Source organism: Scyliorhinus torazame, chromosome 19 (genome assembly GCF_047496885.1).
Source record: "Scyliorhinus torazame isolate Kashiwa2021f chromosome 19, sScyTor2.1, whole genome shotgun sequence".
In the NCBI taxonomy this organism is placed as follows: Eukaryota; Metazoa; Chordata; class Chondrichthyes; order Carcharhiniformes; family Scyliorhinidae; genus Scyliorhinus; species Scyliorhinus torazame.
This window is the reverse complement of record NC_092725.1, coordinates 93845044-93860344: the sequence shown is the minus strand read 5'-3', so window position 1 is coordinate 93860344 and position 15301 is coordinate 93845044. Positions and strand designations below refer to the sequence as shown.

The following is a 15301-nucleotide window of genomic DNA, read 5'->3' as shown; positions in this document are numbered from 1 at the left end:
CTGAGTTCCCGGCGGTGCGAAACACTTATGTTTTTTTTCCATGGACCCCGCGTGGCGTCTGCTGACTGTGACCAGCGCCTCCCTCTCTAATTTTTTTTCTCCATCGATAATAATTAAGTTGCTTAGTCCCCAATAATTAGAACAGTAAACATATGCAATCAGTCCATCATAAATTGAGTCTCTCAGGTGGTTTCCATTTTCTAGTGGAGTGGTGTAACTCCTCTGTCAGGGGTGCTTCCACTGGGGTGCTTTCTGCAGAAACCACTACACCCAGCATCTCCTCAGGTACTAGTAACTGAGCTTCATCTGTTTCCATGGAGACAACAGACTTGCCTGTCACAGGCTGGCTCCGTACTTCACTGCTTGGATAGTCAACAACATTTCCTGCTGGCAACACGGTTTTATGTGGCAGTGCTGGCTGCTGGGACAACTCTCGTCTACATAAATGTTCAACATGCTTACAGACGATTCTTTCTTGTACATCCACTTGCAACAAATCATGGGACACAACTTGAGCCGCTTCCAAAATTTATGACACGCTCAGCTTCCTCCACTGAAAACAACCTTGTAGATTTGCCTGAATCATGATGTTTCTTCTGACTGCACTGACTGGCCTCTACCCTCCCTGGAAAATTCAGGAAAACCAGGCTTAGCCTGGTCCTAAGACATCTGATGGTGGCACTCCCCTTAAAGAGTGTGGGGTGCTTCCATAGTCCGAAGAAATCGTGCGATTCTGGTCACCAGCATCGCCCCCTCACTGCTTCTTAAGGCCCACCTTGAATGTTTGTGCAGTCCTGATGTACTTGATAACATTTAAGGAGGTGAAATTTTTTAATTCAATACTCGTGAAGGCTGTTCCATTGTCCAACACTATGACTTCAGGCACAACGTGGGTCGAAAAACACTGGGCGCAATTCTCTGGAAAAATCTCTAAGCGTGGTAGCGAATGGGAATTGTCACGCGCTTCCCGGCCCTCGGCCCAGCGAGGCCAAAAACAATTCAGCGTTAATTGGTCCACTTACCAAGGCCTCACGCGCATCTTGTTGCAAATGAAGCCTCGCCAGCCAATTTGCCGGGACCGCGCTCGCCAGCCCCGCCCCCGTCAACACCATTTCAGCTGCACTTGCTCAGCCAATTCCAGTCAGCTCCTAATAATGGCGCCGAGGAGACCAGCCCCAAGATTCGGGGATGCCAACCAGGGGAGGTTCCTAAGACGCAGTGGAGGCCGGGAGGGATGTCCTGTTCCCCCGAGGGTCCCGGAGGATGAGCCACAAGGCAGCCGGTGCTGCCTGATGAGGAGGCGGCAGCTGTCAGTTAAGGCAGTGTGACCAGGAGGACTGGACTCCAGTGTCGTAAAAAGGTCAACGACCTACACTGGGCAGCACGAGTGAGCAAACATCGACACCTACCCCCCTCCCCCCCACTCCCCACCTCCCCAACCAAGGACGCTTCCAGCCCCCCCACTCCTCCATGCGACCCCCAACCCTCCATCCACCCCCTCCCCCATCAATCCCCTCAAATCCTCCCTTTACTCCCCTCCCCCATGCGTGTGGCTAACGATGCCCTCTCAGTGTCTCTGACTCTTGAACGTGTCAGAATATCAGACTTGCTGAGGGATGTCACTAAGTACCAGGCCAACATTGATGGGGTTCCGCGGGACATGTCCCACTCTCAGATGGGAATGGCCGAGGTGCTGTGGAGCTTGTCCCAGTCGCAGGTGGGCATGGCCGAGGCTCTGCAGAGTGTGTCTCAGTCACTTGAGGAATATCACTGAGGGCGTCGACACTATAGTATAGACCAGGGGGAACCACTATGGCTGGCAGAGCCAGGTGATGCAGGGGCAGTCGGGGCTTGAACCAGCTGCCCTCTGTCCCAAGGTGAACCCCAGGACCCTATGGGCACCGACCGTGAGGAGGGGGTGCTGAGTGCCAACACGGACCTGCCTATGGATTTAGGATGGTGGCCACCAGCTCCTCCCGGTTTCGCCCCTCTGATGAGGCTGCATCTCGAAGGTCTGCACACGGGATGTGCATATGCCGTCGTCAAGTGAGCCAAGGCAGTCCAGCCCCAGCGCCCCCAGAGGTCGCCCGCCGGGGGCATCAAACGCCACGGGATGAGGTAAGCAACCTGGCCCGCCCACCCATGGGAATCCACTTGGCATTTGTGAAGTGCTTACTTAACCACGATTGCCAATTCCTGATCAGCAATAGACTTCAGCTGCATGGTCAGAGGCCTCAGCAGTCGGTGGGAGATACTGGTGGTCGCTGGGGAAAGCAGGCAGGGACAAGGGTTGGCATGGTAGGGACAAGGGTTGGCCTGGTGGTGCCATGAGCGGTTGCCCCCCAAAACCTCCCCCCCCCCCCTCACCCTCCCATGGTGGCCCATCTGGAAATTCCCTCCCGAGAACAATGGGCCTTTAAATGGTCTGTCAAACTTTCCATCCCGCCAGCGATTATTCCCACGGTGATTCCCACGATGAGCGGGACCAGAACTTTTACCCCGAATGTTTGTAACAGGTTTTATTAATAGTGGTTTAAAATGTCTACTTCACGCTTCACCTCAGGCTTCCAACTCTTTCTGCAGTTTGTTTACATTTTCTTTTTTTAAAAAATATGTTTATTGAGAATTTTTAAACAAAATTTTCAACCGTACAAACAACCCCCCCCCGTAACAAAACGAAAAGAAAGCTTGCATAGCAAGACATAAACATGGCAAGTCGATATGATACAGAGCTTTGTACATTGGATTCTTCCCGTACATATCAGTTTTCCGGATCATTTATGTATTTTCTTGCTCAGATGCCCCCCAGAAAAAAAACTCTTCCCCGTCCCTCCTTCTTCCCCCCCCCCCCCAAGAAAGATATCCCCCCCTCCCCCCCCCCCCACTTCCCCCCCTGGGTTGCTGCTGCTTCTGACCGAACTTCATCTAACACTCCGCGAGATAGTCTAGGAACGGTTGCCACCGCCTGTAGAACCCCTGCACAGACCCTCTCAAGGCAAACTTTATCCTCTCCAACTTGATAAACCCTGCCATGTCATTTATCCAGGCTTCCACACTGGGGGGCTTCGCATCTTTCCACACTAACAAGATCCTCCGCCGGGCTTTTGTTTACATTTTCTTGAGTCCACACCCAGGCTGAACCAATCAAGCACAGTAAGCATCAATAGTAAGCAGACTGACATAATCCAACACAAAATATTTGAACACACACAGGCATGATGGAGAGAATGGCCCTTGCATCATTCTACGGTTTGTGGCATGTTAGGTGTCTTAAAATAAAACATCTGGTTTGCCATTTTAATCAGAGGTATCCATCCCTCCCTCAGGTATAAAAATGGGATTGAACTTGGTGCTTCACCCAAGCACCGATTTAGGACTGAAGGAAAGAAACATTGCCTTATCATTCCAGAAGCATCTAAGGCTGACTCCGGAACATACTCAGTGAAGACTACCGGAGGGCAATCTAAAGCAGTGATGAAAGTTGATAGTATGTCTCATATTTTTTTATACAAGGTTTTTTGGGTGAGATAATAAAAGCTGCTGTATTTAAAACAAACAAGCACATTCACCTTGAAAAAGCAGGCAGGTGGTGTAGTTTGAATTCAGTTATAAAGGTAAATTAAAAATATCAGTATAAGTGGCCATGAGTGTCGGATTATCATTAAAAACCTAACTGGGTTATTAATGTACCTTCAGGAAAGGAAACTTGCCATTCTTCCCTCCCTGGGCCTAGCCTTGACTCCAGCCTCCACACCAATGTGATTGACTCTTTACTGCCTTCTGACATGGCCTTGCAAACCAACCAGTTGTAGGAAACAAAAGACAGCAGTTCACCACTGCCTTCTTGATCACAGCTGGGAGATGAATAATAAACATCCCAGTCTTCCCCCAGGACACCACATCACAAGGATGAATAACTTAGAAAAAAAATGGATAGGCCCCTCGTTCAGATCCTGTTATGGCAAATCGTTGAATGCAACCAATTTGTTCATTCACGAGATTGTCCCATCATAAACAACCAACCTTGGCCATTACTTTCCTTGGAGTTGCTCCCACGCCAGCCTGGGCAGTGGGAGTCTGGTTGTAAGTTCACTTTCTGCTGCACTTCCAGTCAAGTTACACTGAGTAGATGCAGGAAAATTCCCAGCCCGTGAAAACTTGCCATTTTACCCAGCCTGGGCCTACACATGGCTCAAGTCGCACACCAGTAAGCGTGGTGCTTGAGCTCAGATTTGAACCGGAGACCATCGGGATGATAATTGATCCCAGGAAAATTGGTTCCAATTGGCTCAGCATAATTGAACGCAATGGACTCCCTTTTTAAGGTTTGTGAACAAGTAGTTCAGGAAGCAAATAGTGTTTTGTGCTCTACAATATACTTAAAATGAACTGACATTGTCCCCTTGCTTCCCAGTGAAACCTCTGAAGATATTGCAGAATCTAACTGACCAAGTCGTCCGAGCTGGTCAACAGGCAGTGCTTGAGTGTGAATTGTCGGAAGCAAACGTGGGTGGAAAGTGGTACAAGAATGGTCAAATGATCTACGCAAGTGAACTCATAAAAATAACTCACCGGAAAAAGTGAGATTCACGGCCACTTACAACCATTTAACGAATCTTCATTCTGAAATCAAAGAAACAGATAGCACGGAAGGAGGCTTTTCAACCTAACATGCTTATATTGCCATTTTGGAAGAGCTGTGCAATTAGTCCCACTCCCTGCAGAAACTTTCCTTTTCAAGTCTTTATCCAATGCCATTTTGACAGTTACTATTAAATCTGTTTCCATTGCGCTTTCAAGTTGCACATTCCAGTTTTGTAGCTGTGTGAAGTTTTGTTAATTGTCAGTTTAAATGGCAAAATGCTCATCGTTGAGTTGGATGTTAGGAAATTTCATGCCCATCACCCCAGCATTTTAAGCCGGAGATAAGTCCAGATCTCACCACAGCAGTTTTAGAATTTGGATTCAGTTTCAAAAATCTGGAAATAAAAAGGAATTGGTGGAATAGCGCGATAGGCTGGAGGGGCCAAATGACCTCTTCCTGCTCCTATGTTCCTATATATATGCTGGTCCTGGTGAACCACAGATGTATAAAAGGGAACGCCAAAAGGTCTTGGGCCAGGAATGCTGGCCCTGCCACAAGAAATGCAGAAAGCCAGCCCTAAATCCATTAACTTCAATGAGACCGGAAAATCCCTCCGGAGACTATGAGCCAAAAGTACCGACCTTAGTCTCTGCTCCTTTACCTGAGCTGCTTCAACCATGGCTAGTTATAAGTCCTTGGTTGCTGGTCACTCCACCTGGCAGAACTTAGTGAGATAAGAAGTGAGATCTAAATGAAACCCCTGCGATCTACAGCTGCATTTCAAGCTTGGCTCTCCGCACTTCTGACTGCCAATGGAGACTTGTGCCCACTGGAATGGGACATCACAGGAAGGGTCACAGAAATATACATAGAAAATAGAAGCAGGAAGAGGCCATTCGGCCCTTTGAGCCTGCTCCGCCATTCATTATGATCATGGCTGGTCACCCTGATCATGCCTTCCCCCCCATATCCCTTGATTCCTTTAGCTCAAAGACCCATATCAAATTCCTTCTTGAAATTTCACAATGTGTTGGCCTCAACTACTCTCTGTGCTGGTGAATTCCACAGATTCACCACTCTCTGGGTGAAGACATTTCTCACCTCAGTCCTAAAAGGTTTATCCCTTATCCTCAAACTATGACCTCTAGTTCTGGACTCCCCCACAATCGGGAACATTTTTCTGAATCTGCGCTGTCTAAACATGTTAGAATTTTATAACTTACTATGAGATCCCCTCTCACACTTCTAAACTCCGATGAATATAACCATAACCGGCTTAGCCTCTCCTCATATGACAGTCCCACCATCCCAGTAGTCAGCCTGGTAAAGCTTTGCTGCACTCCCTCCATAGCAAGAACATCCTTCCTCAGATAAGGACACCACAACTGCACACAATACTCCAGGTGTGGCCTCACCAATGCCCCATACAATTGCAATAAAGGGCAGCACAGTGGAGCAGTGGTTAGCACAGCTGCCTCACGGCGCCAAGGTCCCAGGTTCGATCCCGGCTCTGGGCCACTGTCCGTGTGGAGTTTGCACACTCTCCCCGTTGTTTGTGTGGGTTTTGACCCCACAACCCAAAAGATGTGCAGAGTAAGTGGATTGACCATGCTAAATTGCCCCTTAATCAAAAAAATGAATTGGGTACTCTAAATTTATTTTTAAAAAAGAAAAAAAACAATTATAGGAAAACATCCCTATTCCTATACTCAAATCTTCTTGCTATGAAGGCCAATATACCATTTGTCTTCTTTACTGCCTGCTGTACCTGCACACTTACTTCCAGCGAATGATGCTCAAGGACACCAAGGTCTCGCTTAGTATCCACCTCTCTCAATTTACACCCATTCAAATAATAACCAGCCTTCCTATTTTTGCTGCCAAGGTGGATAACCTCACATTTATCCACATTATACTGTATCTACCATGCATATGCCCACTCACTCGGCCTGTTTAAATTCCGATGAAGCACCTCTGCATCCTCCTCAAAGCTCACCCTCCCACCCAACTTTGTGTCACCTGCAAATTTGGAGATAATACATTTAGTTCCCTCATCCAAATCATTAATATATAATGTGGACACTTCGAGTCCGAGCACAGATCCCTGTGGAACCGCACTAGTCACTGCCTGCCAATCAGAAAAAGACCCATTTATTCCAATGTTTTGCTTCCTGTCTGCTAACCAGCTTTCTATCATCTTCAGACACTACCCACAACCCTGTGCATTTTAACTTTACAAAGTAATCTGCTATGTGAGACCTTGTTGAAAGCCTTCTGAAAGTCTAAATAAACCACATCCACCGGTTCTCCCTGGTCAACTCTCCTACTTACATCTTCAAAGAACTCTAGTAGATTTGTCAAGCATGATTTCCCTTTCGTAAATTCATGCTGATTTTGTCTGATTTCCAAATGCTGTGCTATGAAATCCTTCATAATGGACTCTAGCAACTTCCCTACAACCAACGTTAGTCTCATTGGTCTATAGATCCCTATTTTCTCCAGCTCCCTTTTTGAATAGCGGGATTATATTAGGTACCCTCCAATCTGTAGGAACCATTCTAGAGACCACTGGATCTACTGTTTCTAGATTCACTTCCTTAAGTACTCTGGAATGAAGATTATCAGGCCCTGGAGTTTTATCTACCTTCAATCCCATTAATTTCCCCAAAACTAATACTAATTTCCTTCAGCGCCTCACTGAAACTTTTGTTTCTCAGAAATTCCGGCACATTATTCATGTCTTACTTTGTGAAGACAGAAGCAAAGTACAAATTTAGTACCTCAGCTATGTCTTTGTTTTCCGTTATGAATTCCCCCATTTCTGACTGTAAGGGGCCTGCATTTGTTTTTATCAATCTTTTTCTCTTTACATACCTATAGAAACTTTTACAGTCAGTTTTTATGTCCCCCACTAGCTTACTTTCATACTGTATTTCCCCTTCTTAATCAATCCCTTGGTCCACCTTTGCTGAATTTTAAACTGTTCCCAATCCTCAGGTCTATTGCTTTTTCTTGCTAATTTGAATGTCCCTTCTTTGAATCTAATACTATCTCTAATTTCCCTTGTAAACCAGGGTGTGGCCTCAGTTCCCTTTCTAATCTTGTGCCAAATAGGAAGAAACAACTTTTGGAGATCACCCATTCATTCCTTAAATGGCTGCCATTGCCTGTCCACTGTCCTTTCTTTCAGTAATATTTCCCAGTCCATCATAGCCAGCTCATGCCTCATACCGTCATAGTCACTTTTTTTGAGGTTCAGGACACTGGTCTCAGAATCAACTAACTCACTATCCACCTTGATAAAGAATTCTATCATAGTATGGTCAATCATCCCCAAGGGTTCTTTTGTGAATTGTTCTGACGAGCGCAAATTGAAAAGATTTGACAACTTGTCTCTTTTTTTAGAATTGAAAATATCTTCTTTGTCCACACTATCAAATCTGTTCATAATTTTAAACCTCCCATCTTTGCTCTGAAGGATGAAGGTGGCCTGATTAAGGTCCCCAGCCTGTTACGTCTTTCATGATAGGTCTTAATTCTGGTATTATTAAAGTAATGTTTACTGAAACTTTTGCAGCACCTCTTTGTCGTAATTTGGAAACCAGGGGCGAAATTCTCCCCCAACGGCGCGATGTCCGCCGACTGGCGCCAAAGACGGCGCCAATCAGACGGGCATCGCGCCGGCCCAAAGGTGCGGAATGCTCCGCATCTTAGGTGGCCTAGCCCCAACATTGAGGGGCTAGGCCGACACCGGAGGGATTTCCGCCCCGCCAGCTGGCGGAAATGGCGTTTGTTGCCCCGCCAGCTGGCACGGAAATGCGGCGCATGCGCGGGAGCATCAGCGGCCGCTGTCAGTTTCCCGGCGCATGCGCGGGAGCGTTAGCGGCCGCTGTCAGTTTCCCGCGCATGCGCAGTGGGGAGAGTCTCTTCCGCCTCCGCCATGGTGGAGGCCGTGGCGGAGGCGGAAGGGAAAGAGTGCCCCCACGGCACAGGCCCACCCGCGGATCGGTGGGCCCCGATCGCGGGCCAGGCCACCGTGGGGGCACCCCCCGGGGTCAGATCGCCCCGCGCACCCCCCAGGACCCCGGAGCCCGCCCACGCCGCCTGGTGCCGCCGGTAAATACCAGCTTTGATTTACGCCGGCGGGACAGGCAAATTCTGGGCGGGACTTCGGCCCATCTGGGCCGGAGAATCCAGCGGGGGGTCCCGCCAACCGGCGCGGCCCGATTCCCGCCCCCGCCCAATCTCCGGTACCGGAGACTTCGGCGGGGGCGGTATTCACGGCGACCAACGGCCATTCTCCGACCCGGCGGGGGGTCGGAGAATGACGCCCCAGATCTATGCAGAGTGCTCTAAATGTGGCTTAACCAAGCTTCTGCAGGGGTGAACCAAGATTCTTCAAAAGTTTAACATAACTTCTATGTTAAATGATAGGACCATGTGCTGCTTTATAGGGACCGATTCTCCAATATGGAGCCTAAGTGTTCGCGCCGTCGTGATAGCCGTCGCGTTTCACGACGGCGCGAACCGGGGCCTCGTACAACCGATTCCGGCCCACAACGCTGGAGCGGTTCACGCCGCTCCAGCCTCCTTTCGCGGTGCCAAATGGGCGCTGCGCCAACCCGCGTATGCGCGGGGGACTCCTTTGGCGCGCTGGCCCCGACTCAACATGGCGTCGGTGTTCAGGGGCCGGCTGCGCCATAAAGTAGGCCCGGGGAGGAGAGGCCGGCCCGCCAATCGGTGGGCCCCGATCGCGGGCCAGACACCACCGGAGGGACCCCCCCCCAGGCCACCCCCCGACCATTCGTGCAGAGTTCCCGGCGGCAGCGACCAGGGGTGAACGGCGCCGGTGAGACTCTGTCGTATCGGTGCAGCTGCTCGGCACATCCGGGCCGGAGAATCGGCGGCCCCGCCGTTTCCAGCGGCCCGTGGCCGGCGTCGCGCCAAACACGCTGGCGCAAATGGCGCAAATTTTCCGCACCTCAGAGAGTTGCGCGCCAGCGTCATGGTGCGGGGCTCGGAGAATCGCCCCATAGTTTCTCAATTAGTTAATTTGTGTGCGAATTTGGCAAAAACCTAATGAATTGTGTTTTGTATTCGAAGAGTACACAAGTTGGTGGTGGAAAAGATGGCTTTGGATGATGATGGAGATTACACTTTCGTCCCAGATGGTTACTCAGTGCAATTGGGAGCTAAAGTTCGCATGATTGGTAAGTGAAATGGCTACTGTGCACACCTGTTGAACCATGGAAGTTAACAACAATAAAGCAGACATTAGACTCATTGGGCTGAATATTTCTGCCCCCCATGTGGATGTGGTTGGTGACCACAGGGGTTGGGGGATGGGATATTGTGGTGGGAGGGAGGGGTGTCTGGACAGCTCCCTGACACAGCCCTGCCTCCAGAGGATTTTCCCAGGGAAGGATAGAGGAAAACATTAGCAACCCACACCAACGAGGCGGGCAGCCAATTGAGCGCTTAGACCGAAATAAGAGTCATTTTCCTTGGGGTATTCGCACCTTCAGAGCAACCCACCTCCCACCAGTAGGACCTGCCAGCGCTCTGGAGGTCTGCCAGCTGTGGCTACACTTACTTTGAACAAGGTTAGAAACCTTCAGAAGGCACCTGCGTCTAGAGGTTCTCTTGCGGTCTCCCACCTACTCTGACAGCGCTCGCCTCTTCCAGTGGGGCTGGCACCAAGCCTCAGCGGTTCCATGTGGGCCTCCAGCTTTCACTGCTTACCCACTGTCTCTAAGTGGATGAGACTCCAGGAAGCCATCTTGTAACTGGCCGTCTCTGGGAAATTCATGCAGGCAAGCAGGGCTCAGGCATATGTCCGATTTGGCATAAGATCCTGACATCAGGGTCCTGAAGCCCACCCTGCCTGTCCTCTCTGTTAGATCAATCCAAAGGTTAATGCTAAGCTCTCATCATAGCCCCTGTATTTCCTCAGCTTCAAATGTTTTTCGACATTTGAATCCCGTCTGCCACATTTTTGCCCATTCATGTAGTCTGTCTATCTCTCTTTGTCAGTTCCTTTTCCTATCCATGCAATTTACTGTGTCTCCAGGTTAGCTTCATCTACCAACTTTCTATTCCTTCCTCCAAGTCGTATTTACTGTGAAAAAACAGAGTTCCAGTACAGACTCCTGGAGAACATCATTTGCCGCAACCTGCCAACTGGAGTACATTCTTTCTATTTGTTTCTGAGATGTGAGCCTCACTGGCCAGGCCAACGCCTATTGCCCATTCCTAATTGTCCTTGACAAGGTGGTTGTGAGTCACCTTCTTGAACTGCTGCAGTCCATGTGGTGTAGGTGCACCGACGCTGTAGATTCCATTTATTCCCAGTGCTTTGTCCGTTTATTATTAACCGTTGTCTCTGACTTATCAATTTTGTTTATCCTGATCCTTCTGTTCAAAGAAGTTTGAGCACTCTTTATTTGTCCCAGCTCAACTTTGCCCTGACATCAGAAGGGCAGCACGGTAGCACAGTGGTTAGCACAGTTGCTTCACAGCTCCAGGATCCCAGGTTCGATTCCCGGCTTGGGTCACTGTCTGTGCGAAGTCTGCATGTTCTCTCCTTGTGCGCGTGGGTTTCCTCTGGGTGCTCCAGTTTCCTCCCACAGTCCAAAGATGTGCAGGTTAGGTGAATTGGCCATGCTAAATTGCCCTTAGTGTCCAAAAAGGTTAGGTGGGGTTACGGGGGTAGGGTGGATGTGTGGGGATAGGTTGGGGTGTGGGCTTAGGTGGAGTGCTGTCCAAGGGCTGGTGCAGACTCATTTTTTAAAAAAATAATTTTTATTAGGATTTTCACAAAATATCAACAACAGAATGAAAAAGAAACCCAATAGAATGAAATACAGAACAAAGAATAACAACCCCCGTGTCCCCCTCCCCCCTCTACATAAATAATAAATTAATACCCCGAGTTAACACAAAGCAAACATAGCAAATATATATACCGCCTCAGATCCCCCAGGGTAAATAAACAAAAATAAAATAGACCCCCCCCCCCACCCCGGGTTGCTGCTGCTGCTGACCATTGTCTACCGCTCTGCCAGGAAGTCAAAGAACGGTTGCCACCGCCTAAAGAACACTTGTACCGATCCCCTTAAGGCGAATTTCACCCTCTCCAATTTAATAAACCCCGCCATATCGTTGATCCAGATTCCACGCTTGGGGGCCTTGCATCCCTCCACTGAAGAAGAATCTTTCGCCGGGCTATCAGGGAATCAAAGGCCAGAATACCGGCCGAGAATATGGGTAGACCTAGAGCTGGGGGAGGAGAGGAACCAGTGCCCGTTGTGGCGCTTGGAGGTGGGGCTGTTGGCGGACGAGGAGGTGAGTGAGCGGGTCCGAGGAAGTATAGAGGTGTACCTGGAGGCCAACGATAACGGGGAGGTCTGAGTGGGGATGGACCTATGTTCGCTTCCTGCACTCCCGGCTCCCCTGCAACCCCAAATATTGCGAGCCCCCAGCCCGGTTTGACCCTGGATCCTACCATCCCCCGACACCGTCCTCACCATGCCCTTCCAAAATTCCTACAGCGCTGGGCATGCCCAGAATATATGGGTGTGATTCGCTGGGCTCCCCAAGCACCTAACACACCTGTCCTCGCCCCCAAAGAAACGGCTCATCCTTGTCTCGGTCATATGTGCCCTGTGCAGCACCATAAACTGTATGAGGCTGAGCCTCACGCACAAAGAGGAAGAGTTCACCCTCCCTAGGGCATGTGCCCACGTCCCCTCTTCGACCACCTCTCCCAACTCCTCCTCCCACTTACCTTTCAACTCCACCACCAAGGCCTCCTCCTCATCCTGCATCACCTGGTAAGTTTCTGAGATCTTCCCCACTCCAACCCACCCTCCCGAGAGCATCCTGTCCTGTACTGTGTGAGGCAGCAGTCGTGGGAATTCCACCACTTGCCGCCTGGCAAACGCCCTTACCTGTAAATATCTGAAGGTGTTCCCCGGGGGGAGCCCATACTTCTCCTCCAGTTCACCCAGGCTCGCGAACTTCCCGTCCACAAACAGGTCCCCCAACCATCTTATCCCTGCCCTGTGCCACCCCGAAAACCCTCCATCTATTCTCCCTGGGACAAACCGGTGGTTCCCCCATATTGGGGTCCACACCGAGGCCCCAACTTCCCCCCATGCCGCCTCCACTGCCCCCAGGCTTTGAGGGTAGCCGCCACTACTGGGCTCATGGTATACCTCATTGGAGGGAGCGGCAGCGGCGCCATTGCCAGCGCCTCCAGACTTGTACCCTCACAAGACGCCGTCTCCAGCCTCTTCCATGCAGCCCCCTCCCCCTCCATCACCCACTTGCGCACCATCGCCGCATTGGCGGCCCAGTAGTACCCACAGAGGTTTGGCAGTGCCAGCCACCCCCCATCCCTACTCCGCTCCAGGAACACCCTTCTCACCCTCGGAGTCCCTCACGCCCACACAAACCCCGTTATGCTCCTGTTGACCCGCCTAAAGAAGGCCTTCGGGATAAACATGTGGAGGCACTGGAACAGGAACAAAAACCTTGGGAGCACCGTCATCTTAACCGACTGCACCCTACCCGCCAGGGACAGCGACAACGCACCCCACCTCTTAAACTCCTCCTCCATTTGCTCCACCAGCTTCGTGAAATTAAGTCTATGAAGGGCCCCCCAGCTCCTGGCCACCTGGGCCCCCAAGTACCTGAAGCTCCTCTCCGCCCTTTTTAGTGGGAGCTCGCCAATCCCCCTTTCCTGGTCCCCTGGGTGAACCACGAACAACTCGCTCTTCCCCATATTGAGCTTGTACCCGGAGAAATCCCCGAACTCCCTGAGGATCCTCATTACCTCCGGTATTCCCCCCACCGGGTCCGCCACATATAGCAGCAAGTCGTCCGCATAGAGCGACACCCTATGCTCCTCCCCACCCCGCACCAACCCCCTCCAGTTCCTCGACTCCCTCAGTGCCATTGCCAGGGGTTCAATCGCCAGTGCGAAGAGCAGGGGGGCCAGGGGACACCCCTGCCTCGTCCCTCGATGCAACCAAAAGTACTCAGACCTCCTCTTATTCGTGGCCACACTCGCCATCGGGACCTCGTACAACAACCTAACCCACCTGACAAACCCCTCCCCAAACCCGAACCTCTTCAGCACCTCCCACAAGTACCCCCACTCTACCCTATCGAAGGCCTTCCCAGCGTCCATCGCCACCACTATCTCTGCCTCCCCCTCCCTCGCCGGCATCATAATAACGTTCAGGAGCCTCCGCACATTTGCGTTTAACTGCCTCCCCTTCACGAATCCCGTCTGGTGTTCGTGGATCACCTGCGGCACACAATCCTCAATCCTCGTGGCTAAGACCTTCGCCAGCACATTGGCATCTACATTTAACAACGAAATGGCCTGTAAGACCCACACTGCAGGGGATCCTTGTCCCGCTTCAGGATCAAGGAGATCAGGGACATCGTCAGGGGCAAAGCCCCCCCCCCCCCCCCCCCACCCGCCTCATTGAAGGTCCTAACTAGCAACGGGCCCAACAGGTCCACATATTTCATGTAGAATTTGACCGGGAAACCATCCGGCCCCGGTGCCTTCCCCGCCTGCATGCTCCCTATCCCTTTGGCCAGCTCCTCCAGCCCAACGGGGGCCCCCAATCCCGCTACCAGTCCCTCCTCCACCTTCGGAAACCTCACTTGGTCCAGAAAGCGGTCCATCCCTCCCTCCTCCCGTGGGGGCTCAGACCGATACAGTTCCTCATAAATATCCCTGAAGACCCCATTGATGTGAACCCCACTCCGTACCACACTCCTTCCCCAACCTTAACTCCCCCGATCTCCCTAGCTGCGTCCCGCTTCCGATGCTGATGCGCCAGCATCTGACTTGCCTTTTCCCCGTACTCCTAAATCGCCCCCTGGACCTTCCTCCACTGCACCTCAGCCTTCCTGGTGGTCACCAGGTCGAATTTGGCCTGGAGGCTGCGCCTCTTCCTCAACAGTCCTTCCTCAGGCACCTCCGCATACCTCCTGTCTACCCTCACCATCTCCCCCACCAGCCTCTCCCTCTCCCTCTGCTCTCTCCTCTCCTTGTGGGCCCTAATGGAGATCAGCTCTCCCCTAACCACCGCCTTCAGCGCCTCCCATACCATCCCCACTTGGACCTCCCCGTTATCGTTGGCCTCCAGGTACACCTCTATACTTCCTCGGACCCGCTCACTCACCTCCTCGTCCGCCAACAGCCCCACCTCCAAGCGCCACAACGGGCACTGGTTCCTCTCCTCCCCCAGCTCTAGGTCTACCCAATGCGGAGCGTGATCCGAAATTGCTATCGCCGAGTACTCGGTATCCTCTACTCTTGCTGTCAGCGCCCGACTCATAATAAAGAAGTCGATCCGGGAATAAGCCTTATGTACATGCGAGAAGAATGAAAATTCCCTCGCCCCCGGCCTTGCAAATCTCCAAGGGTCCACCCCTCCCATCTGGTCCATAAACCCCCTCAGCACCTTAGCCGCCGCCGGCTTCCTACCCGTCCTAGATCTGGAGCGGCACAGTGCCGGATCCAACACCGTGTTAAAGTCCCCCCCCCATTTTCAGGCCCCCCACTTCCAAGTCCGGGATCCGACCCAACATGCGCCGCATAAAACCCGCATCGTCCCAGTTCGGGGCGTACACATTGACCAGCACCACCCTCTCCCCTTGCAGCTTACCACTTAACATTACGTACCTGCCGCC

The 15301-nt window shown here is 51.4% G+C and overlaps 1 protein-coding gene across 16 annotated transcripts in view; it reads left to right on the top strand.

Moving 5' to 3' along the window:
• Positions 1 to 15301, top strand: part of mybpc1 (myosin binding protein C1) — a 203378-nt gene that overhangs the window by 101489 nt on the left and 86588 nt on the right. For all 16 annotated transcript variants that reach the window (XM_072484804.1, XM_072484802.1, XM_072484799.1 and 13 more), the window contains 3 exons: positions 3327 to 3487; positions 4415 to 4580; positions 9689 to 9795. In XM_072484804.1, coding sequence (XP_072340905.1) covers positions 3327 to 3487; positions 4415 to 4580; positions 9689 to 9795 — 434 coding nt within the window. The remainder of the gene's footprint in view (positions 1 to 3326; positions 3488 to 4414; positions 4581 to 9688; positions 9796 to 15301) is intronic.